The sequence below is a fragment of the Suricata suricatta genome, chromosome 3 (genome assembly GCF_006229205.1).
Source record: "Suricata suricatta isolate VVHF042 chromosome 3, meerkat_22Aug2017_6uvM2_HiC, whole genome shotgun sequence".
Classification (NCBI taxonomy): Eukaryota; Metazoa; Chordata; class Mammalia; order Carnivora; family Herpestidae; genus Suricata; species Suricata suricatta.
This window is the reverse complement of record NC_043702.1, coordinates 58857453-58883078: the sequence shown is the minus strand read 5'-3', so window position 1 is coordinate 58883078 and position 25626 is coordinate 58857453. Positions and strand designations below refer to the sequence as shown.

General features: G+C 36.4%; 1 protein-coding gene across 1 annotated transcript in view; it reads right to left on the bottom strand.

Moving 5' to 3' along the window:
* Positions 1-25626, bottom strand: part of METTL8 (methyltransferase like 8) — a 79343-nt gene that overhangs the window by 10019 nt on the left and 43698 nt on the right. The window contains 3 exon segments of the mRNA XM_029934393.1: positions 2409-2458; positions 4157-4527; positions 17245-17336. Coding sequence (XP_029790253.1) covers positions 2409-2458; positions 4157-4527; positions 17245-17336 — 513 coding nt within the window.

The window sequence follows — 25626 nt, the reverse complement described above, 5'->3', positions numbered from 1 at the left end:
ATCTGGCTCATCATACAAGGTATGCAATCAACCTTTGGGCAGTGGTTACTAAACACCCACAAGATATAGAACAGTTTAGCAGCTAAAGGAAAGCATGTGCCATTTGCCATGTGCCCCAACAGGATGGCAGCATGACCTCTGAGACTGAATTCCCATGCGTCAGCAGCCCAAGTTGAAGTCTTGTGATCACCCAACGACTTTCCAGAGCTTTTCTATAAAACCAGCTGACTGCTTTGGCCCTTCTCCCAGCAAGCAGGTGTAAATACCACTACTAACACCACACCACCAAGCACTTCCTTGGCAGGGGGTTTAAGAATTAAATGGTCCTTGGAGAATGATATGACCTCTCAATTCCAGAGGTCTAATTATGGTAAAATATTCTGAAAATGTAAAACACTAATCCTGTACTCTCCAAAAGTAATAAAATATAATTTCTTAGGTGGGGGAAAAAACCCTCTAATCCTCTCTTTAGAAGGCTAACCACTGATTGCCTTTTAAAGATGAATTAAATATCTTAGGTTATCAAATGACTTACAATGACTTTTTAAAAAAAGACAAAGCCAAGAAGAATCAGGGAGCAAGGAAGCAAGAGATTGCAATTATTATTTGGAGGGAGAAGTAAAAAGGGAAAAATATTACTAACAAGTGGGGAGTCAGAGATATTAGTCAATATCTATTGAGCTCTAACTACCTGTATTATACTGCTGGGCTACCTGGAAAATCAGATTAGGGTAAAATATGCTTTCTACTTCAAGGAATACAAGTAGTGGCTGGAGACACAAGACATAAGAAATGATATGCTAAATAATACCTTGAGATGAGTCATAAAGTAACACATTATCAACTGCCAAGGTAGTAAATTTATGTGTACTGTAAGCTCAGAGATAACTCAGGTGAAGGAAACTGGCTACATGGTATAATGAAACAGGAAATATTGGCCCAGAAATGAGGAAAAGGGAAAACAAAGAAAATAAATACAAAAAGAGAAAAGGTCATTCAGAACTGCAAATGTGCAGTTCTATTATCACTTTGGCCTGGCCACTTTAACTGGTAATCTGATGGTATTTGGAGATTACTATGTTAGGTTTAGACTAATAATGAAGAATGTCCTCAGTTTTTTTGAGCTACATCATAAGTATTTAAAATTAGTGTCCTGGAGGCACCTGGTGGCTCAGTTGGTTAACAGTCTGACTAATGATCTCAGTTCAGGTCTTGATCTCTGGGTCATGAGTTCAAGCTTTGCGTAGGGCTCCACAATGGATGTGAAGCCCACTTAAAAAAAATAAAGTAAGGGGCACCTGGGTGGCTCAGTTGGTTGAGATCTGACTCTTGATTTGGGCTCAGGTCATGATCCCAGGGTTGTGGGACTGAGCCCCGCCTTGGGCTCCATGCTGAGCATGGAAGCCTGCTTAAGATTCTTTCTCTTTCTTTCCCCTCTGCCCCTTACCCTGCTCGCACGTGCTCTCTAAATTAAAAATAAATATAGCAAAAAAACAAAAGTATCATGATGTTGATATTGTGTTAACTGTTAAATTGACGTGGTAGGTATATGAGAATTCATTGTATTACAACGAAATGCTTAAAAAATAGCATCATTAAAATTTAAAATACCATAAAGACTGAATTATAATGAACAGCAGCTATGTTAGGATGATGGGGACGATGGGCGATTCCCACCCCTCTGTCCTCTAATGGAAATATTCTGCAATGTGCTCATGTTGACTTCAAAATGGAAAAATAATGTGAAAATTATTGTATAAACTTAAAAACAAAAACCAGAATAGGTAAGAGGTGCTAGAAAAGCTTTGTGAGAAATGTCTTCATCCTGGAAATACCACAACATACACATGAAGCAGTGACCAGGAAGGGTGTGTCAGGAGAGCACCTATCATCTGTATCTGCTTTTCTGAGTCTTAGGGCTAGTTGCTGTTACCTTCAAACAATTTCGAGTCTAAAGAAAATCATTTGACAAAGGAAGGTCTTATACCAGGTGTGGCTCCAGAAGTGATGACAAAATGAGGGTTAAAGAAAAGCTTTAAACTCAATTCTCTGTGTGTAAAATGGCATCTACATACCTGACGGAGCAAACAGATTTCTGAAGTTTAGCAATTCACAGTTTAGTGGAAGGGTCAAATCCCTTGCTCTTTTCTTACCCTCTCATCCATGCAAGCACAAGCTTAAAAAATTACTTCGACCCATGGTGGACAACCCATGGCTGTGAACATTCGTTGTAGAGTAATTCCTAGTTCGTACGAAATTAGACACTAAGACAATTCTTTGAAATTTTCTTCAGTTGTTGTTTATATGAGAATAAGAACACTACCGCAATATATGTGACCACATATTCCCAGAGTTTTTAATACCCCATACATATGGAAAATTTTGTAGGAGAAAACTTTAAAACTCACTGTAAAGAGTTCAAAATTGGAAAAACACTATTTCCAGCACCACAGCCAACCTAAAAGATCAAATGAATAAACAAGTATCATGAAAACTCACCAGTGTTAGATATTTTTATTAGAAGAAACTAGAAATTTACTGTATCTCTAGGTGCAGGAGAGTTTTCTAAACTCAAAAGCAAAGGGATAAGCCACAAGAATAATACTGATAAATTTAACTATGGAAACATTTAAATATTTTACACACCAAAACTCAAACCAAATTAAAAAGTGACCAATGCACTATGAAAAATAATTGGCAATAAATATGATAAAAGGGTAGAGTGCATTAAAAAAAAAGGAACAAATAAATTAACAAAGGAAATAAACACAAAAGAAATACAAATGTCTTCTAAACATCTGAAAAACTAGCTGACCTAGTTAACAATTAAAGAAATGCAAATTAAAACAAGGTATCATCTGTCAAAAAATGAAAGCACTTAAAGTAAGAATATTCTAACCAATGAGGGTGTGATGAAACAGACATATATTGCCGTGAATTGGTATTAATAACAGCTTCTTAGAAAATGATTTGGCAATATATTTTAAGAGCACTAAATTTATTATATTTATTTTTTTTTTAAGTTTATCTATTTATTTTGAGAGAGAAAGAATTACAAGCAGGCTCCATGCTGTCAGCACAGAACCTGATGAGGGCTCGATCCCATGAATTATGAGATCATGACCTGAAATCAGTAGTTGGATGCTCAAAAGACTGAGCTACTCAGGCACAACTAACAGCATTACATTTCTAAAATAAATTATGAACTAGTAAATCTAACCCCAGATAATAAAAGAAAATACAGAAAAGTCTATACACAAAGATATTTTCTGTAGAAAACCTGAAAACAATTTAAATGCCCAGTATTATAAAAAGAGATAAGCAGAATTAAAGTACTTCACATAGTAAAATATTTTGTAGCCATGAAAATGTTTATAGAGAATTTTTAAGATAGAAAAAACTGCTTATGATAAAATGTTAAATAGAAACAAAGCAAACCCCCAAAATACAAGTACATATAGCTCAACTATATAAAATAGTATAAACAAAAAAACCAAGTTAGGAAAATGTGAAGAATGGTTAAATCCCTTATATATATATACCTTTATAACCAGAAGGATTGGATTTATTTTTAAAAATAGAAAGCGCCTGGGTGACTCAGTTGGTTAAGTGTCTGACTTCAGTTCAGATCATGATCTCACAGTTAGTGAGTTTGATTCCCACAGAGGGCTCTGTGCTGACAGCTCAGAGCCTGGAGCCTGCTTCGAATTCTGTGTCTCCTTCTCTTTCTGCCCGCTCCCTGCTTGTACTCTCGCTCTCTCTCTCTCAAAAAGAGATAAATATATTAATTAAAAAAAAAAAAGTCAAGGTCTACCCTGGACTACAGCTAATTATATCTCATTTATTTCTATTTTACTTAAAAACGGGTAATAACAGAAAGAGATAGAAATTAAGGCCAAAACTTTACTGGTATTTAAAATTGCCTTCAAATAAGAAATGAAAACAAATTAAAAAAAGAAACTTAAAATCACAAACTTAGAGCCTGATTATACATGTGAGTCCCTCCAATACTTTTTATACACAAAAGTACACTGAACACTTTTCTAGTTAGATTTGATCATTTTCCCCTTAAAAATCTGGATCATTAATAAAGTGATATGCAATGTACATTTTAAAACTATGTGCCACCTCCCATGTTTGCCCCTGCAGGAAGTACCTCAAGGATCCTGAAAGTGGCACTGCTTCCAGGAAACAGCTCAGTCTTCAGAGGTCCTTAGCTGTGTTCTTTAGAGTCTAGCTTGGAAAAATGAGATCCTACTTTGCTTGGACAATCTGACGACCCACAACTTTTCCTGCTACGATTGTTTTCTTCAGTCGGAGTAGGGCAGTGCGTTCTTGAGAAACAATCTGCAGCACCAGTTTTCACATTATCCCACGATGATTCTTGCATCTTCTTTTCAGTTTTTTGATCAACTGGAATAATTTCAGGAAATTCTCTCAACAGCCAATTACGATCCTTGAAAAACTTATTCTTATGAACCTTATAAAATGTGTCCCAATATTTACTAGCTTCATTCTCATACTTAACTAAAATAAAGAGAAAAAAAAATTTATTTTACTATGAATGATGTTTACTATTAGTTACTATCTTAATAACTAAATATATTAATAATTAAATACTGTTAAATATATTACATACATTTTTAACAATTAGATTTAGTACTGAATAACTTTAATATTACAATTTTTATTTACCCGAAGTTTTTTGGTCTCTTACAGGTTAAAACTGTGGAGTATTAATTTTCTCAAAATGTGTCAATGTGTGGGGTATTTAGTCCCACCCCCTATAAATCTGCTTCTGTCTTAATAGTTTGGCCAGTACATTTTTGTGAGGAATATAATCATTGCAAACTACTTTGTATAGCCTAAATCTTGAATTTATTTTTAGTGATATTTTAAAATTAATTTATTTTTAAAATAAAGTGTTTTTATTTTTATTTATTTTTTTAAGAAAGATAGATTTAAAAAATTCTTAATGTTTATTTTTGTGAAAGAGAGAGTTAGTGTGCACACATGGGCACAAGCAGAGGAGGGTCAGAGAGAGGGGGAGACAGAGGATCTCAAGCAGGTTCCACAATGACAACACAGAGTCTGATGAGGGGCTTGAACTCATGAACCAAGAGATCATGATCTGAGCCAAAGTTGGAGTCTTAACTGACTGAGCCACCCAGGCACTCCCAGATTTTATTTTGAGAGAGAGAGAGAGAGAGAGAGAGAGAGAGAGAGAGAGAGAGCGCACAAACAGGGAAGGGCTAGAGAGAGAGGGAGAGTCTCAAGCAGGCTCTGTGCTGTCAGTGCAGAGCCCAATGTGAGGCTTAAACCCACAAACCATGAGATAATGATCTGAGCTGAAATCAAGAGTCAGATATTTAACCAAATGAGCCACTCAGGCATCCCTAAATCTTGGATTCTTAATACTCACATTTTTACAAATAACCTATAGGACTCTTTAACATCTTAGAGAAAGGACACCTCATTTTTTTATGCCTCTGTACATGCAGTTTCAACACAATGAATATCTTGTGCAAATTGGTAATCAGACAGGAAATTGTAGAATTAAAATGACATAATCTTAGAGCCAGAATGGCCCATTGAAATAAACTACTCCAACTCCCTTGTTTTGCATTTGAACACAGAGCCCAGTTATAGCAGAGCCAGGGCTACCTATCTGACTCCTGGGAGCTAGGAGCCATCCCATTCTCCCCCTACCTCCAGAGGAATCTCTTCCTACTGACTATGAAGCCTTAAACGGATATGCCTTTTTAAAGGCAATTTGCATTTTATGATGTTATCCCTTAGATTTCCTTCTATCCAGGGTCAGGGTTAGTTCAACCATCTCAGAACTTCAGACAATTCTTAGCTTTTTGCCTTTTTTTTTTTTTTAAACTCTATTTATTTTTTAGAGGGACAGAGAGAGTGAGCAGCAGAAGGGCAGAGAGAGAGAGATAGAAGACAATGTCAAGCAGGTTCTATGCTGTCAGTACAAAGTCTGATGTGGGACCTAAACCCACAAACCATGAGATTATGACCTGAGGTGAAACCAAGAGTCAGATGCTTAACCAATTGAACCGTCCAGGTGCCCCAGCTTTCTGCTTCTTTTTACTTGTACTTTAAATTAATAAAATAATTAATTCACTCACTCATTCACCCAACAAACATTTCTTGGACACTGTTATGTAGTACCAGGCCTAATCCTTGGCTTAAAAATTATTCTTACCCAGGGGGCACCTGAATGGCTTAGTTGGTTAAGCATTCCACTTCAGCTCAGGTCACGATCTCATGGTTTGTGTGTTCAAGCCCTACCCATGTTGGGCTCTGTGCTGACAGCTCAGAGCCCGGAGCCTGCTCTGCCTTTTATGTCTCCCTCTCTCTCTGCCCCTCCCTCGCTCACACTCTGCCTCTCTCTCTCAAAAATAAATAAACATTTAAAAAAAAAAAGAATTATTCTTACCTGGGATGCTTGGGTGGATCAGTTGGTTGAGCATCTGACTTAGGCTCTGTTCATGATCTCAGGACTGGTGAGTTCCAGCCCCGTATCAGGCTCTGTGCTGACAACTCAGAGCCTGGAGCCTGCTTTAGATTCTGTGTCTCCCTCTCTCTCTGGCCCTCCCCTGCTCATGCTCTCTTTCTCTCAAAAATAAAATAAACAAAAAATAAGAATTTTCTCACCCAATATAGACACATGACCTTTTTAAAGTGCTTTGAAAGAATAAAAGAGATCTTCTATTGATATAATTTCCAAGATTTAATGTTGGGCAAAAAAGGATAGTGTAGCACAGTATGTATATGATACCATCATTTGTTAGGGAAAAAAAAGATAACACATATGTGTGCATACACAAACATAATGCTTGTATACACACATATTTGATTGTATACATACAGAATACTTCTGGAAGGATAATCATATAACTAGTTATACTGGCTGCCCCTAAAAAAGTAACTGGGTGTCTAGGGGCCAGGATTGAAAAAGAATTTTCATTTGGGTTGCCTGGGATGGCTCAGTTGGTTAAGCATCCAACGTCAGTTCAGGTCATTATCTCATGGTTTGTTTCGTGAGTTCAAGCCTTGCATTGGGCTCTCTGCTGTCAACATAGAGCCTGCTTTGGATCCTCCAGCCTGCATCAGATCCTCTGTCCCCCTCACTCTCTGCCCTTTCCCCACTTGTGCTCTCTTACTCTCTCTCTTAAAATAAAGAAATACACTTAAAAAAAAGAAGGCTAGGAAAGAAGAAATTTAGAGACAAAGAATTTTCATTTGAATTTTGATCTGTATGAAATTACTATCCCCTAAGTTACAATGACAATGTTGGATTATTTTTCATAATTTTAAAGAAGCTCCAAGCCTCAGAACAAGCAGTTGCCTGTAGTCAGGTTCATTTTTGTTACAAAACCCTGTCCTGAAGCCTTTGTAGTTTTCCTTTTCTTTCCATTTTTATCTTTATGGCCTTGTACATGGATCTCCACCCATCTGGCCACAAGACTTCCTTCCCATCAAGGCTGAATTGTATCTGGCAGCAGGACTGCTATAAAGACAGAAACTCCCATCTGTATTTAAGGTCTGAGAAATGAAAGTAGATCTCTGTAACAAAAGAATTATGTGATGCTGAAGTCCAAAACATGCTCACATCTGCACTAATGGAAGGAAGCCCATTTGTAGTTAATCTGAAAATGTTATATATTATCTTTAAAATAGTTCTATCTCTACTTTTAAGAACTGGAGTGTGCCTGATATACTGTGTGAGGAAGTAAAACAACATTCTGAAAATCAGATTCAGGAGGAATTAGGAAACTATGAAATTTCCCCAGGGTTTTCTCACACCTTCCCTTCTTCGTTTTTCCTTAAAAACTCTCTTTGTAACTCACTCTATGCTGGAAAAAAATGTTTCAGTTTAATAAAAAGCAACCACCTAAGAAGATCTATATTTAGTAAAATCTCTAGTATCTGAGTTTTCAATGCCAAGCTACTTGTAAAGTGAGTTTGAACCTATCGGTAACTAGAATGTAACACTACATCTCAATTAATTTGTAGAAATATTCCCCTAGGAATTAATTGGGAAGAAGGAGGTAAATTAACAGGATGGCAACTTGAAAGAAAAAGTGTTCATAGTAGTGCTATTTAAAACAGGAAGAAGGGGGCGGTGCCTGGATGGTTCAATTGGTTGAGTGTCTGATTTTTGGCTCAGGTCATTATCTTATAGTTCATGGGTTTGAGCCCCAAGTTGGTTTCTCTGCTGTCAGCATGGAGGTTGCTTGGGATTCTCTCTCTCCCTCTCTCTGTGCCTCCCCTGTTTGTGCTCTCTCTCTCTCAAAATAAATAAATGAACATTTTTAAAAATAGGAAGAAATGAAAAATAACTCAAAGACCTAACAACATGGGGATGACCAAGCAAGCCATGCAGGTCAGAACAGAGTAATCTTCAACAGACATTCAAATCTAAAAAGGGGTGTCTGGATGACTCAGTCGGTTGAGCGTCCGACTTCGGCTCAGGTCATGATCTCAAGGTTCGTGGGTCTGAGCCCAGTGTTGGGCTCTGTGCTGACAGCTAGCTCAGAGCCTGGAGCCTGTCTTTGAATTCTGTGTCTCCCTCCCTCTCTGATCCTCCCCTGCTCATGCTGTCTCTCTCTCTCTCAAAAATAAATAAAACATTAAAAAAATTTTTTTTAATCCAAAGGATAATGATATTAACAGAATACATTCACACAGGCCAGTCTATACACTGATTACAACTCTAAAATTTGTTATATATGAGGCACCTGGGTGGCTCAGTTGGTTAAACATCCAACTTTGGCTCAGGTCATGATCTCACAGTTTGAGTCTTGCATTGGGCTCTATGCTGACACCTCAGAGCATAGAGCCTGCTTTGGATTCTGTCTCTCACTCTCTCTCTGCCCCTCCCCTGCTTGGGCTCTGTTTCCCTCTCTCTCAAAAATAAATAATTAAAAACATTAAAATTTATTACATGCTCATTCATAATAATCAAATGAATATTTAGAGTGCTGGTAACAATTTGATGATTATTAAGTAGTTTTTCCTTTGTAAAGTTTTACCTATATCTTATACACAAAAAAAGAATTTTAGTTGAGTTCTTCATTCAACTTGCTGACAGTTTCCTCATTTGATGAGGAGTTGAATTAGTGTATCTCTGTGTTCAAGGTCAAAAATCTATGTACTTTTCTTATTAAACCCCATGAATTAATGGAGGACAATTAAACACTGTCAGTTCTACAAACTACAAAATCCTGGATCAGATTGCTGTCTTAAATATGAGCCTGTACTACTACTGTTTTCATTTCTACAGTTTATAAAGAAGGTGAATCTTCAGGAAGGTGACTGGAATCTGGTTCATTCCAAATACATCAGGCATCTAAATTCAACCCTAGATTATACAGTCTTTACAAAGGATCTGATTACTCTGAGAGGATGATGGTCAAGGTCTGCTGATATGTACACATCCAAGCCTTTTTCAAGTATTTCCCACTCTTCAGGGATTAAGAGAAAAAAAGCAAACAAATATAAATCATTAACAACAATAACAATATTGAGTGTTTGTTATGTGCTAGGCACTATATCAAAAGTTTTACTTGGATTTTTTTTCCCATCTTAATCCCAATGATAACTATCAGATATATTATTACTCCCATCTACAAAGAAATTCAACATCAGAGGAGATAAAAAGTTTTCCAAGTTTACCCAGATAGACCCAGGATCTGGACCAAGTATATTGGACTTTTCTTTTTTTAATATTTGAGAGAGAGAGAGAGAGAGAGAGAGAGCGTGAGCATGTGCACAAGCTGACACACGTATGCATGAGTGGGGAAGGGGCAGAGAGAGAGGGACAGAGGATCTGAATTGGAATCTGTACTGACAACAGACAGTGCAATGCAGGGTTCAAACTTATGAACCATGAGATCATGACCTAAGCTGAAGTCAGACGCTTAACCAACTGAGTCACCCAGGCCTCCCCCCGCAAGTCTATTGAACTTTAAAGCTCATGCTTTTGGGGTGCCTGACTGGCTCAGTCAGAAGAGCATACGGACTCTTGATCTCAGTATTGTGAATTCAAGCCCCACTTTGCATGTAGAGATTAGTAAAAAATATAAACTTAAGAAAGAATAAATAAAGTTCATGCTCTTAACCATTACACTATATTGCCTTCCTAACACAAAATCAGTAAATTTTTAGTTTGTTTATTTTGAAAGAGAGAGAGAAAGAGAGAGAGAGAGAACATAAGCAGGGGAGGGGCAGAGAAAGAGGGAGAGAGAGAAGCCCAAGTAGGCTCCTCATTGTCAACAGAGGGCCCAACCTGGGGCTTGATTTCAAGAATCCTGAGATCATGATTTGAGCTGAAATCCAGAGTTAGATGCTTAACCAACTGAGCCACCCAGGCACTGCAACACAAAATCAGTATTACCCCTCCAAAATATCCTTGAAAATAACCTGCTTTTCTGATTTGGTACTTTCCTCTCATATAAAGTATCCAAATGAAATTAAAACCTCACTGTGACATAATCAGTATAATTAAATTGTAAAAATAATGCCGATTGGAGAGAACCTCCATAAAACTAGACCAAAAAATACAGAATTAAACACCATTTGATTTATAAAAAATAGAAACTATGCAAGATGATATGATGAACTTATGATGAACAATGGAAACATAAAATGTTCTATGAGAATAGGTGGGTTTGTGGGATAGAAACAACAGCAACAGCACCCAGCTTGGGCTACGGTAAAGGCTAATGGGCTGGAACTTTCTTGTTCTTTGCTTTTTATTTAAAAAATAATTTTTTAATGTTTATTTTTGTGAGACAGAGGGAGACAGAGCATGAGTGGAGGAGGAGCAAAAGGAGAGGGAAACACAGAATCTAAAGCAGGCTTCAGGCCCAATATAGAGCTTGAACTCACAAACCATCATATCATGACCTGAGCTGAAGTCAGATGCTTAACCGACTGAGCCACCCACCTGATTGTGCTTTCAGCAGTATCTTGATCAAGGCTGGCAATTCATAGTTCCCAGTAATGTGTGATGGCTTCTGAGACTCCACGGAATCTCAGTCAAACTCGCAGACCTTGTTATGAGGCAAGGTAAACACCTTCAGCATATGATTTAATTTCTGGAACATTAAAGGTCTCTGTGATGACAGGGAAGTGGAAAAGCTATTTTCCTGACCATGAGGGAAAAATTTAGTAGAACTCATCTCAAGTTCAGACCAATAATGATAAATATAGTGTGGACAAACTGTCCTGTCTTAATTTTGTCCAACAGATTTTCTAACTATGTATGTATGTATGACCCTGAGATCAAGACTCGCATACTCTCTTAACTAAGCCAGTGAGGTGCCCCAGTCAACTGATCTTTTTTTTTTTTAACCAATTGATTTTCTAAACAGGTATATTAATGATCAGTTTTTCTTGGAGAAGCAGTTTTTCCTTTCATATTCCTAGACTGTGGACTCAGAGTTAATTGCTCAATGCCAATGGCAGTAAAAGGGATGTAGTGATATGTTTAACCACAGACAGATGAAGCAAATTCTCAATTATTCGCTTATTAAATTTAATACTGCTGAGGAGAAGAAGGAATATGACATACTAACTACACTTAAATATTCAGAATTTACCCTGAATCACACTGAATATCATAATTAAGAAATTGAATTAAACCACTTATGTATCTGACATATAAGATATGATTAATATGAATTATGAAAATTTATACTGTTACAGTGAACAAAAAGCAATTTAGAATTATTTTTGCACATCATTTACACAACACTTGAGCTCTCAAAGTTGGAAATTTCCATATATCACTGATAAAGTTCATTGTCTAATTAAGAAAAAACCTCTTAAGAAAAGTGGATTTTTTTTTTTTGAGATTTTATTTATTTATTTATTTATTTTTATTTTTTTGAAAGACAGAGCATACAGATGGGGAGAGAAGCAGAGGGAGAGAAAGGGAATCTTAAGCAGACTCCACACTCAGTGTGGAGCCAACATGATCCCACAACCCAGGACTCATGACCTAAGCCCAAATCAAGAATCAGAAGCTCAACTGACTAAGTCACCCAGGTGCCCCAAGATTTTATTTTTAGGTAATCTCTACATCCAATGTGGGGCTCAAACTTACAACCCTAAAATCGGGAGTTGCATGCTCTACTGACTGAGTGACCCAGGCACCCCATGAAAAGCATATTTCTAAGAGCACAGCATGAAATTTTAAACAACCAAAGCTGACTCAAAAATGAGTACCCTAGGGGCACCTGGGTAGCTCAGTCTGTTAAGCATCTGACTTCAGCTCAGGTCATGATCTCATAGTCAGTGAGTTCAAGCTCTGTGGTCTCTGTGCTGACAGCTCAGCCAGCCTGGAGCCTGCTTTGGATTCTATGTCTCCCCCTTTTTCTGCCCCTCCCCAGCTGGCTCGCTCGCTCTCTCTCTCTCAAATATAAATAAACATTAAAAAAAAACAAGTGCCCTAATTTTATCAGCACATGAAACTTTTAGCTTCTCTTTTTTTTTTCCCCACACAGGACACTTTCAAGTGGTAAAGGTATTCACAAAGTAAGGTATAGTGGAATTCTTTCACTATTTCGCTTAAATAGATAACTCACCCTAGACAGGTAGTTATTTGAAAGAATATTTTAAAGTAAAAATAACAGGTACTTTTGTTATTAAGTTTTTTAAAATGTTTTATTTATTTCTGAGATATAACACACACTGTAGAGTTTTTAGGAAATTATAAAATATAAACATGTTAACTCAAAAACTGCCAAATGTGTTTTTCTTATGTCTCTGAATTAACATGAGCTATTGTAATATTTAAAATAAATCACCAAAAGGAAATGTGGAATTAAAATTATTAATCTGGGCATTTAAGTAGAAGGAATATTGCTAATGAGAGCTTGGATGTTACACGTTTTAATCACAGAAATGAAATGTCAACCATCTCTCAACAAAAGACTACACTATTTGTGATGCTTAAGTTCTTATTTTCAGAACTGTGAGGGTGTTTCCTGACTTCAGTTCTCACAACATCTGAGAGAATAGGTGAGAAATAAGAAATGGGAGTGACAGGAGAGAGTGACACACACAGAGACCAAAAGAAGTGTGCTAGAGAGTAGGCCAGCATGGCAGAACAACCAGTATTTCCTCCCAAGGGCATTAAAATGAGATAAGATCAGCAAAGAGTGCTTAGGCCGTAGAATGATCTGCAAATGGCATACTCTGTGATGGGAGAAAACAGACCCTTTCAGAGATATAGGGCTCTCCTGGAAAAGAAGAGATGTGGTCAACAGAAGCACTAGAATAAGAACCGGGTCAGAGCCTCCTCTGGGTTTTCACAAAGTTTGCAAGTAGAGCTTTTAAATGGATCCATCCACCTTGACCTGTATTCATCAGAGATGCTAAATATCAAATTAGAAGCTTCACCACGGGCTTCCGCAGCCTAGCAGGACCATGATTCCTGGCGAAGACTGGCTGGATGGCGGGGAAGGTATTTACTCACACTGTAATGTCTTCTCACTGAACACAGTTCCTCAGAACAAGAGTTCTCTTTCTTTGCCATCCCACAGCAGCCGCCCTTGCTGCTCTATGCAATCCTGCTTAATGTGATAAATAGCTGCTCTCACTGTGTGGGCTCTCCTTGTGGCAATTCCCTGACATGTATGAAGTCACTGTACCATGTCCTGTTCCAGGGTGGGGAAGCCTCGATCACGTGGACTTATTGTATTTATTTTTACTTTTAGTATTAAAAAATTTTTTTTATGTTTATTTATTTATTTTGAGAAAGACAGAGACAGCACAAGTGGAGGAGGGGCAGAGAGAGAGGGAGAGAGAGACTCCCAAGCAGGCTCTGTGACATCAGCATGGAGCCCAGTGCGGGGCTTGAACCCATGAACTGTGAGATCATGACCTGAGCCAAAATCCAGAGTCAGAGGCTTAACCAAATGAGCGACCCAGGCGCCCCACTTTGAGTCATTTTAAAATGGAGTCTTTAGTTCTGTCTCCACAGCAGCCAGAAAACTTGCTCAGAAAGAGATTGTACATGCTAATAAGCAAACCAAATGCTTCAAAGCAGTATCATCAGTCCTCTCCAGCTTGCTTTTCCTGCTTCTGTAGAGAGAGGCCAGTCACCACCTTTCTATTTCAGTCACACTATGGTTCTGTGGGAACTGTCATTTTCCTTTACTGCGGTTTCCAAGGCCCTAAAATAACCTTCTCATTAGCTTCACTCAAGTTCATTGTTAACATAAATAGGCCAAAATAGGCAGCCTTGGTACTGAGCACTTTAAGGGAACATTATCAGCACTGCTCATCTATTTATGTCCTAAACAAATATTCAAGAGAGCATGAAAAAAATCCTTGGTTTTTCATATCAGGAAATATACTGTAGATAATTTTTAACTTCCTGGAAACGAATTAAGATGACTGATAGCTTTAATTCTGTTTAGGCTTGACTCTCTCTGTCACATCCAGGTGGCCACTAGCAGAAGCTTGAGTAATGTGGAAAATATGTCTGTGCAGCTGCTGGCAAAGAAGCAAAATTATACTTCCTCAGAAACAGTGTGACAGAGTTCCTGCAAAGGAATGCAATGTTGGCTGATTTGTAAGCAGAATTGCCACTGGTATGCACCCTCAAATCCAGCCCCAACACTCCCTGGCCATATCCCACTCTGGGACTGCATGGCAGAGCTCATAAAAATAGAATGGTTCCATTGTGGATGAGGTGCTCTTCTTTTCTGCCCACCCTCCAGGACACGTTCATGCTTCAGATAAGGAAGAAGAACTCACTGTAAGGAGTACCAAACAATGCCAGAGGATAAAGTAAGTCATTAATGGTGGCAGAGAATAAGCTAGGGAAGAAATACCCCTTCACTGGTTAAGAGAGGTCTCATTAGCTCAGTTTTCAAACCTTTGCTACAGTTGGAGACTAAAGTCACTAAAATAATAGTTGACTATTTGCGAGATTAGTGCTTGGCTTGCACAGAGGAATTAAAACAACTTTCCCTGGGGAGTTTCAGAACATAGGATCGATCTGGAAACAAAATTCTATCTCAGGATTTGGCAAACTTTTCTGTAAAGGGTAGGACAGTAAGTAGTCTTTGTGGGCTATGTACAATCTCTGTTACAACTATTCAACTGTGTAGCTACAGCTCAAAAGTGGTCGTAGACAATATGTTAACAAATGTTTCTGTCTGTGTTCCAATAAAACTTTATTTATAAAAACAGGCAGTAGGCTGGATTTGGCCCCTGGCCATAGTTTGCTAACACTTGCTCTAACAGGTACACTGATAGATATTTTGCTACAAGAGTGATTGAGAAATCATCATGACCAGAACCAAGCTGTTCTGGCAAAACTAACCTAGGGTATTAGAAGCCAGATTAGTGATTGTTCTTTGTGGAGTCAGAAGGGCTGGGGAAGTATTGTTATTCATTCAGAAAATGAGGACATTTCTGGGTTAATGGTAATAATTTGTTTCTTGATGTGGACATTGGGGAAATTCATTGAGTTTTTTGACAATTCATTTAAGAGTTATAAAAGTTTCTCTATGTATTTGGTACTTCAAAAAACTATTAAAAAAAAAAGAAAAAAGAACCAATCTGTTTTAAAGGAGAAATCATTTTAAGAAAAACAAGGTAGAAAGTCTTAACTCGAGAGTATTCAGGTTGATCAAACTGTATATGGCTTGGTCAAAGTGTATATGGGTTCCTAGCTATGAAGTGAAAAGACCAAATATTTTTTTAGTGTGTTTTAAAAACTGTGATAAAAATCACATAACATAAAATTTATCATCTTAACAATTTTTTAGTGTACGCTCCAGTAGTGTTAAGTATATTCACTTTGTTGTGAAACAGATGTCCAGAACTTTTTCACTCGCAAATCTGAAACTCTGTATCTGATAAAAACAACAACTCTGTGTTTCCTCCTCCTCCCAGCTCCTGGTAGCCACCATTCTACTTTCTGTATATGAATTTGACTACTTTAGGTACCTCCTATAAGTAGAATCATATAGTATTTGCCTTTTTGTGACTGCCTTATTTCACTTAGCATAATATCTCAAGGTTTATCCATGTTGTGACAGAATTTTCTTCCTTTCTGAGGCTGAATAATATTGTATTGTGTGTATATACCACATTTTGTTTATTTTGTTTATCCATTTATCCATCGATGGACATGTTGGGTCACTTCTACCTTTTGCCTATTTTGACTAATGTTGCTATGAACATGGATGTGTGAATGTATCTTCAAGACCCTGTTTTCAATTCTTTTGGCTATATATCTAGAGGTGGGATTGCTAGATCATATGGCATTTCCATTTTTAATTTTCTAAAGAACTCCAATACTGTTTTCCATAGAGGCTGCACCATTTTACAGTTTCACCAATTCCATAGTGCATAAAGATTCCATTTCTCTACATCCTTACCAATGCTAGTTATTTTCTGTTTTTGTGATAGTAGCATTAGCCAATTTTTTTAGAATCCAGATTTGAAGGTTGGCAAGGTCTTACCTCAATTAAACCCTGAATATCAAAAGGCCTCCAAGAAAAGTACCTTGATGTTTCTCCTAAAAGGTCACAACATTTTAATATGACTTTACCTTTTGCTCAAAGTTTCTGAATTTATTAAGTATTCCTGGCCAGTAAAATGCACAACAGCATACTAAAAGATGCATAGTGGGGGTGCCTGGGTAGTTCAGTCATTTAAGTGTCTGGCTCTTGATTTCACCTCAGGTCATGATCTTGCAGTTCATGAGATCAAGCCCTGGGTCTGGCTCTGCACTGACAGCATGGAGCCTGCTTGGAATTCCCTTTCCCTCCCTCCCTCTCTCCCTCTCCCTTTCCCTCCCTCTCTCTCTCTCTCTCTCTCTCTCTCTCTCTCTGCCCCTCCATGGCCTGCAAACTCTCTCTCAAAATAAATAAATAAACCCAAATAAATAAATAAATAAATAAAAGATGTATAGCAAGAAAGGAATTTCAAAATTTCCTTTTGTGTATCTCTCAGAAAAATGTAATACTATTATTACCAAAAAAGCAAGTAAAGAGTCAATACATAATTTATTTCACTAACTTTGGTCCCACTACACTAGAATCATGGAATTCTCCCAAATGGAACAAGTGGACTGGAGTAGGTAGAAGCTAGGAACTCTCCAAATGACACAGGAGAAAAACAGACTAACATGTGAACTGAATCAGTGGAAGATCAAACAGAAAAACCAGGCTCCAGAGGCTACTACATGGAGTTGCCTACCCTGTTCTTCCAGAAGGACTCGCACAGCTGAATTTTCCTCTACTCTTTTTCTAGCTGCTTCTTCTTCTTCTTCTGACCATTGCATGTGATCCCTACCAAAAAATGAAAAGACTGTAAAACCTGCTTTATAATTGAAGTCAGAAAAAGAGTGACAAAGGATACATCTCTCATTCTAGAATAGTCAAAGGCAAATGATACAAACAAATGCCATGTTGAATGAATATATTTTGTGTTAGATGTTTCTTCTGATAGTGCTGGTACAATCCTGGAACTCCCACAGCTCTTCTGTTTAACTCTGACTATGTTACAAGCCTCAGCCACCTTTTGGAAATGACTGCTGAAGCAGTGTCCCAGGAGCACTATGGTGCATGATTATTTGAGTACTAGTATGGTTTGCTCTATTTTACTCTAAGGCTCAATTTATTTGCTGTTTTGTTTGTTTATGAATATGTTATTCTCTAACAGTTATTAAAATATCTTTTATAGTACTTGTATTCTCATACTTCGCAAAGAGATATGTTTTAAAATATTCTGCACTTATCAGTCTTTTATGTAATTTTAGATTTTTATTAGTTGCCTTAATTTCTATAAATGGATTCTTTTACATTTAAATGATAGAATAGTTCACTTAGTATACAAGAAGGTCAACTTTTCAAGATCTGGCACTTTCTATAAGTATTTCCAATTTCAGAATTTATACTTCCTATATGAGAAGATATCTTCTGCTGCTATCATGTTTTCTTGGAATAGAAGAAACATCATTATACAAAAAAGGTGAGTTTTTTTGGTTTTGTTTTTACAAACTTTGCATTGCCTTTTTTGCAATTGGTAACACTATGAATGAGTGATGTAATTTCCAGGAATAAACCATTTTTCTAAGCAACAAAGAAACCACACAACTCAAATTCAAGCATGATAACTGTAAGAAAAATTAACATTACTATCATTTGATATTTGTAGCTATCTCGTCTATGATGAAGGGGGTGAAATAACATTTTGACATGCATCATAATGGTGGTTGATAAACATTAACTGAGCACTTAGCATGGTCATAATTATTATAATGATAAGGTATTATTATTTATTATGTGCTAGGCATTGTGCTAATAAGCACATTACATATATATATATATGTCTTACTTAATCCTTTAAAAATGCTATGAGGGGGTTATAATCATGCATAATTTTGCATAAGAGGAAAGAGAAATTTAGTAACTTACTCAAGGTCATATAACTGTTAAGTGACAGAATCAGAATTCAAACCCATGTCTGTCTCACTTCCAAGTCCATCCTCTTGACCAGTAAGTAGTCTACTAATGTCTATTAAGACAGTCGGAGGATACTGAGAGATTTAAGACTTAATCCTTGGCCATAATGGGGTTTATATTCTCCTGATACAGGCAGATTAACAAAAGTAAATGAGACTACAATGTAGCCTACTTGGTATCTACTGTATGTAAATATAGCCAATTAATGCTAGCTGGGGCAAACAGGAAGGCTTGAGAGGGCGGGGAGTTTGGGCTCAGGTTAGAGGGAAAGGAGGTGGTACAATTATTCATGTCGTTATGAGGCTGAGAATATGGACAGGATAAACAGGAAACAAAAAAAATCCGTTTTGATTGGTTCTCTTGGGTAATGGCAGATGAAGTTGGCAGCTAGGTAATGGTCAGATTTCAGAGGATCTTAAGTGTGAACAGCTTAGTAGTATACAAGAGAAAATGACGTGGGGAGATGGAAGGAAGACCAATGAGAAGTCTGTTCAGTGGTCTAGGAATAAAGAGTCCCGGGACTAAAGTGGTGGCAAGAGACAACCAGAAAAGGCAAAGCAGAGAAAGAGAGAGAGAGAGAGAGAGAGAGAGAGAGAGAGAGAGAGAGAGAGAGAGAGAGAGACTGTGACAAAACCTGTAGCTGTGACCTAGAGATTACCTGGCTGCAAGGAGGAGAACAACAGAGTTAAGAATGGTTCTAAGGTCTCAAAACTGAGTACCGAAGCAGGTTGGGGTAACCATGATAGAATAAGGAGTTGCTTTGGGTAGAATGATAGGCTTGGTCCTATTTTAAGTCATGTTTATGCAATCAGATACAAGAGGCTGTATTTCAGTGACCTGGCTATAAATACACCACCGAAAGGTGAGAAACTGCTTTCCTTTAAATAGGATCAAAACTGGTATACTGAAATTCTCAGGAAAAGTAAATGATAATTTAAAAAATATCAGAGTTCCAAAGATGAAAATTTAACCACTGTTATTTCAAATAAAACCCAGTCATTCACAGCCCAAACAATCGTTAAGCACTTTGTCCACTTGCTTTTATTTTTTAATATTTTTTACATTTACTTATTTTTGAGAGGCAGAGTGAGACACAGAGCAAACGGAGGAAGAGCAGAGAGAAAAGATACGGAATCGGAAGCAGGCTTCAAGCTCTGAGCTGTCAGCGCATAGCCCGATGTGGGGCTCCAACTCGCGAGCTGTCAGATCATGACCTGAGTTGAAGTCAGATGCTCAACCAACTGAGCCACCCAGGTGCCCCTCCACTTGCTTTAATGAATGAAATTAGAACAGATTTTTGTTTGACTTAACATATGCGAGCAATCACATACATAACTTGTAAATGGCAAATTATACTTTATATTCTGTATATATAAACCCATATAGAGTATTATTAAATGATAGTTGTGATATTAAAGGCAACAGGCCATTTATTGAAAAAATAGGATTACTAAGGCTGGGTACAAGCTTCTCATCTATGAATTTCTACAGCATGTAAGAAAGAAAACAGAACAATCCATTTCCCTGTAACAAAAATCAAGCTCTGAGACAATGAGAGTATAGATGGTCTTTAGCTTTAAGCATTTGTTTTAAACTGTTAGTTTAACTTGCTTCTTCCTGAGTATTTAATAGATTTAGTTATTTCTTAAACTGCTCTAACTTCCTTACACTGTTCTTTATGTTGCTTCATTTTCTTAACTGCTAAGTGAGGGGAATATTATATCCTAAGCCCCGGCAGAACAGATTTTCCGCTGTATAGTTATCAAATCCCCATAGAAACCTATAAAATGTTCCTACCGTATTTATGAGAACTTCCTCCAGACCTGCTGCTTTATGGCATTTCTTTATATTGGAAGAGTCTGATTCACATATACTAAACCCAACAGACAGCAATAAGAATCATTCAGGTTTGTAAGTAATAAATACAATTACAATAGAATTTAAGCATACAGACAAATAACAAACAAATTGAAAATAATCAAGTATTACAACCACCATCATTAACAACAAAGGAAAAAAATACTTCATACTGTTTGACCTATGAACTGTGCTTCTGGGGATTTACTGTAATGAAGTCACTAAAAAAAAACAGAGAAGTACCTGTAAAATGATATTCACTAGAATACCAAATGTAATAGCAAAAAATGGAAAATAATTTCAGTGATAGGGTAAAAAATTATGGTGACTTAAAGGAATATTATGCAGATATTTAAACTTATAAATATGACATTTACTAGCAACATGGAAAAGTATTTGTGAAACATGAGTTTAAAACAGCAGATCCTAAAATTGTGTATGTATTACAATCAAAACGAAATAAAATTATAAAGACATTGGGTGAACAAAAACAATTATGTTCAAATAATAGAATTGAGATTACTGTTTTAAAATGTCCTTGGGGCACCTGGGTGGTGCTCAGGTAACTGAGCTGAGGTACCTGGGTGGCTCTGTCAGTTAAGCATTCAACTGTTGATACTGGCTCAGGCCATGATCTTGCAGTTTGTGAGATCGAGTCCCAGATCAGGCTCTGCACTGACAGTGCAAAACTTGCTTGAGATTCTCTCTCCCTCTCTCTTTGCCCAACTCGTGTGCTCTCTCTCTGTCTCTCTCTCTCAAAAAACAAATACACTTAAAAAAAAAGAGAGAATTGAGCAGAAAATACAAAATACACTTAATATTTTTCTGAAAACTTGAATTTGAGAAAAAGAAATCTCAAAAATAATTTTTGAGTAATAAATTTTTACAATATGGATGGTAGAATCTGTCTTATAATTTTGTAGTAGTCATAAGTCATGATCTCAGTTCATGAATGTGCATATGTTCATACTTCTTATTCCTTCTATATGTAAAGTGTAATTGAATGATGATTCCTTGTTTTAGCTTTAAGTTGATTGCAGTTGACAGTCTAAATAATTGTGTATTTGGGTTGGTTTGGAAAAGTTAAACATACATACACACACACACACACACACACACAACACATCTCAATTATTTTGCTTGGGTACTAACATTTTTGAGGATACTGCCTGTTGAAAATTCTGCTGAATGTGGTGCCACTATAACAATTTTTAATAATTAGATATAAACTAAAGTACCCAGTGAAAGCTATATGGATAGAATGTTTTTTTGTCTTTGTTATTTGCTGGTATGTCTCATCATAAAACAAAATTTAAGAACAAATTTAACAAATTTATTAGGTGACTAGTGAATTAAATGTAAAATATTCTTAGATTAAAAAAGGGAAGAAATAGAGGATATTACTTTCATCTTAAAATTATATTAATAATCCTTAATTCCATAACAAAATCATATGTATTGCAGTTATAATTATAATCATAATAGAAAATTCTAAAGAGAATTTTTAATTTAAATTTCATTTAAATATTCTAACAGATTAAAAGTTCTTAGTTTTTAAGTTCCCCTTCTGTATTTGTATATACACAAACATTCTTGATAAGGCTATAAAATCTTCATAATTATGACTTAAAACTGCTGAATAGGACTTTAGTTTTGGCCATGATGGAGTATGTGGTAATGGGCTTACCCTCCTACCATAATCAATGATAAAACTGAACAAAATATATGAAGGAATTATTTTTAGGCACTGGATTACACTTCAGACAGTGCAGGACTGTGATCTTTAAGAGAAGAGAAACACAAAAGGTCAGTCCCCACATTCACCCTGGCCTTCTGTCTGGGCCATGCTCTAGACCACAGTACAGAGTTACAGCCAAGAAGAGAGTGGCCGTCTTACTGAGTGGCACTTTTGTTGAAAAGGCAGAGACCAGGGTTCAGAGTTGCTGAGGTGGTGAGACTTTGTGTAGCAGAATAATGAAGAAGAGAAGGCTGGACAGAAGGGTAGGTTCAAGAAATCTGCAAGAGAGTCCTCCTTATGCTTAATTAGTGCTGGCTATTCACCAACAGCACAGACTCCACAGGTCCTGATAGATTCCGGCAGTGAAAGTAAAGGAAAAAAGGGAAAAAAAACCTGACTGGACATATGCAGTGCGGTGCTCAGAGTTATTGGAATTCTGGCTAAGCCAGAGTGGAAAGACTGCTCTGAATACCTCTATTATCCAGTTAAGATCCTAGAAATGCCATGCCACAGGAATAAGACCCAAACTTGATTCAGGACAATATCAAAATAGTCTCATCCTAACAACACTTAAAATTAATCTCACCTGACCAGAGAGATTTGGCAGTAATTCAACCACTTGCCAGAAAAAATCCAACACCTTTAAAGTTAGAAATAATAATCTAGATTCCATAAAATATATCATCCAAAATGTCCACCACACAATCAAAACTACCAGCATTTGAAGAAGTAGGAAAATGTGATCCCTAATCAAGAGAAAAGGCAGCCAATACATACTGACTGAGAAAACTCAAATGTTAGAATTAGTACACAAGGACTTTAAAATAGCTTTTGAAAAAGGCTTAAAGACTTAAAGGAAAAGATAGAGTGAACTGATGAATAGATGGGGACACCTCAGCAAAGAAATGGAAACCATTAAAAGGAAATTCTAAACCTAACCCATATACAAGATCTAAAGTGAAAAATTCACTGGGTAGGCATAACAGCTAATGGAACTACAAAAAGAAAAGGTTAGTGAACTTAAAGCCTTACAGGTGTAGAAATTATTCAAACAGGAACAGAGGGAAAAAAACTGGAAAATAAATGTGCAAGTCTTCATAATTTATGGGATATACAAATTGGGTCTAAGAAACACACAAGTTGAAGTCCCAATAATAGAAAAGACAGAGTAAATAAGGGAAAAAAAACCTGAAGAAATACTGCCTGAAGTTTTTCCAAATTTGATTTAAAAAAAAAAAATAACGAATAGTAAATCCAAGAAACAAAGCAAACTCCAGGCATGTTAAATACACAGAAAACTGCTAAAAACCAAAGGTAAAAAGAAATCTTAAAAAAAAAAAAAAAAAGCTTTTTTAGGGAGGGGAAAAGTAATACAAACATCAGCTGACTTCTCATTAGAAACAATGGAGGCCAGAACACAATGAATGACATCTTTAATGTACTGAAAGAAAAACTTCTGTCAACTCAGAATTCTATACATAGTGAAAATGTCTTTCAAAATTTAAAAATAAAAACACTTTCAGATAAAACTTAAGAGAATTTGTTACTAGCAGAATCTATAATACAAGAAATGTTAAAGTCCTTCAGGTTCAAGGAAAATGGTACTAGATAAGAGACTCAGATCCAGAGAGTAGAATATAGAGATGAGAAGTAATAAATATGTCGGTAACTATAACACAATTTTTTTACACTTTGTCTTAATTCCTTAACAAAATTCCTAACTCTATGTGGCAAAAATAATAACAATGAATCATAGAGCTCATAACATATAGAAGGAAACTATACAGCAACAATATAACACACATTGAACCCATAAGGAGAATCATATTATTGTAATCTTAACATTTTATATTATGTGGCATAATATTAATTCTAAGTGAACTGTATCAAGTTGACAGTGACAGCAACACTGTAATCTCTAGGACTATGTATCAAAGTGTTGTCCATCCTGTCAGGTGGTTCACTAAGTCAAAACTATGTAATACTGCTATTTGCCTTTTTCACTGATTGATGTTTGCACTGTTGGTATAAAAACAATGGCAGGTAAAAGTGCAGCTGCCCCAACATGAAACAAGACAGTGATACCAAAATGTACTAGTAGTTGTTGATTCTTTTTTAAAAATCTTTTTAATGTTCATATTTATTTTTGAGAGAGAGAGACAGCGTGAACAGCAGAGGGTCAGAGAGAGAGAGAGAGAGTCAGACAAAGAATCCAAAGACAGGCTGCAGGCTCTGAGCTACCTGTCAGCACAGAGCCCAATGTGGGGCTTGAACCCACAAACGGAGAGCTCATGACCTGAGCCGAAGTCAGATTAGACTGAGCCACCCAGGTGCCCCAGTAGTTGTTTGGTGGGTGGTAAAGAATTCACCAGGTTTTGTTTTAAAAAATCTAATTCACTGAAGAATGTGCCTGATAAAGCAATAAAAACTATTTTATAAAATATTGACCCTTGGTATACATGTGTCTAATATTCTAAGTGACAAAATGGGAGGCAATGCATAAAGCATATCTGCATTCTGAAGTATGATGACTGACTTTTAGAAAAGAGCTTGTATGATTGATTGTGTTGTGAACGGAATTATCTGTTTTTTTCAGGGAATCCTGTTTTTTGTTGAAAATGCTACTATAGACAAACTATCATTATTCAGACTTGGGTATTTGACATACGTTAAAAGTAAATGAAATGTGCTTCCACTTTAAGGAAAACAAATGACAACACTTGCTGCCAAAGATAAATTTTGTGTTTTAAAGCAAAATCAGGATTTTGAAAAGCTGTGTCCACCCATGAGTTTGACAGCTTCCCAACCAATATGAAGAGATTTTCCTGATGAGAGTAGTGATGATAATATAAAAGTTATTTTAAAATATTGTATAATGAAATGTGTCAACATTTGAAAGATTTCTCTAAAACAGAATCAAACTATTCCAAATCATCCATGCATAATGTTATAAAATGATACAGAAATAAAATATCCAAAGTGCAAAATGTATCAATGAATTATACTGATATAGTTTCATATTCCATATTGTAACTATGAAACTACCACTGCTGAGATTTAGTGTAATATCAGGAAAAATACCTATAATTATCTTTAAATGCTCTTTGAAAACTCCTCTCCTTTACTAGCACATATCTGTGTGTGGCCAAATTTTCTTCATATAATTCAACCGAAATAATGTATCACAACAGATGGAATGAAGAAGCAGATATGAGAATCTAGCTTTTTCCATTAAACCAGACATTAAAGAGTCTTACAAACATTTAAAACAATGTCACTCTATTTGGGGAACAAATGGATATTTTCAGTAAAATATGTAATTTATATAACATGTAATGGATTATTGTTGTTTTAAAATGAATTAAATATTTTTAATGACTCAGTTTTAATTTCTAATATGGAAAACATCACTGGATATAATTTACATGAATAAATGATAAAGATTAGAGTCTAAAGAGGTTCTGAGACAAAAATGTTTGAAACTATTTTTCTAGAATAATATCTAAAAAATAATGTAAA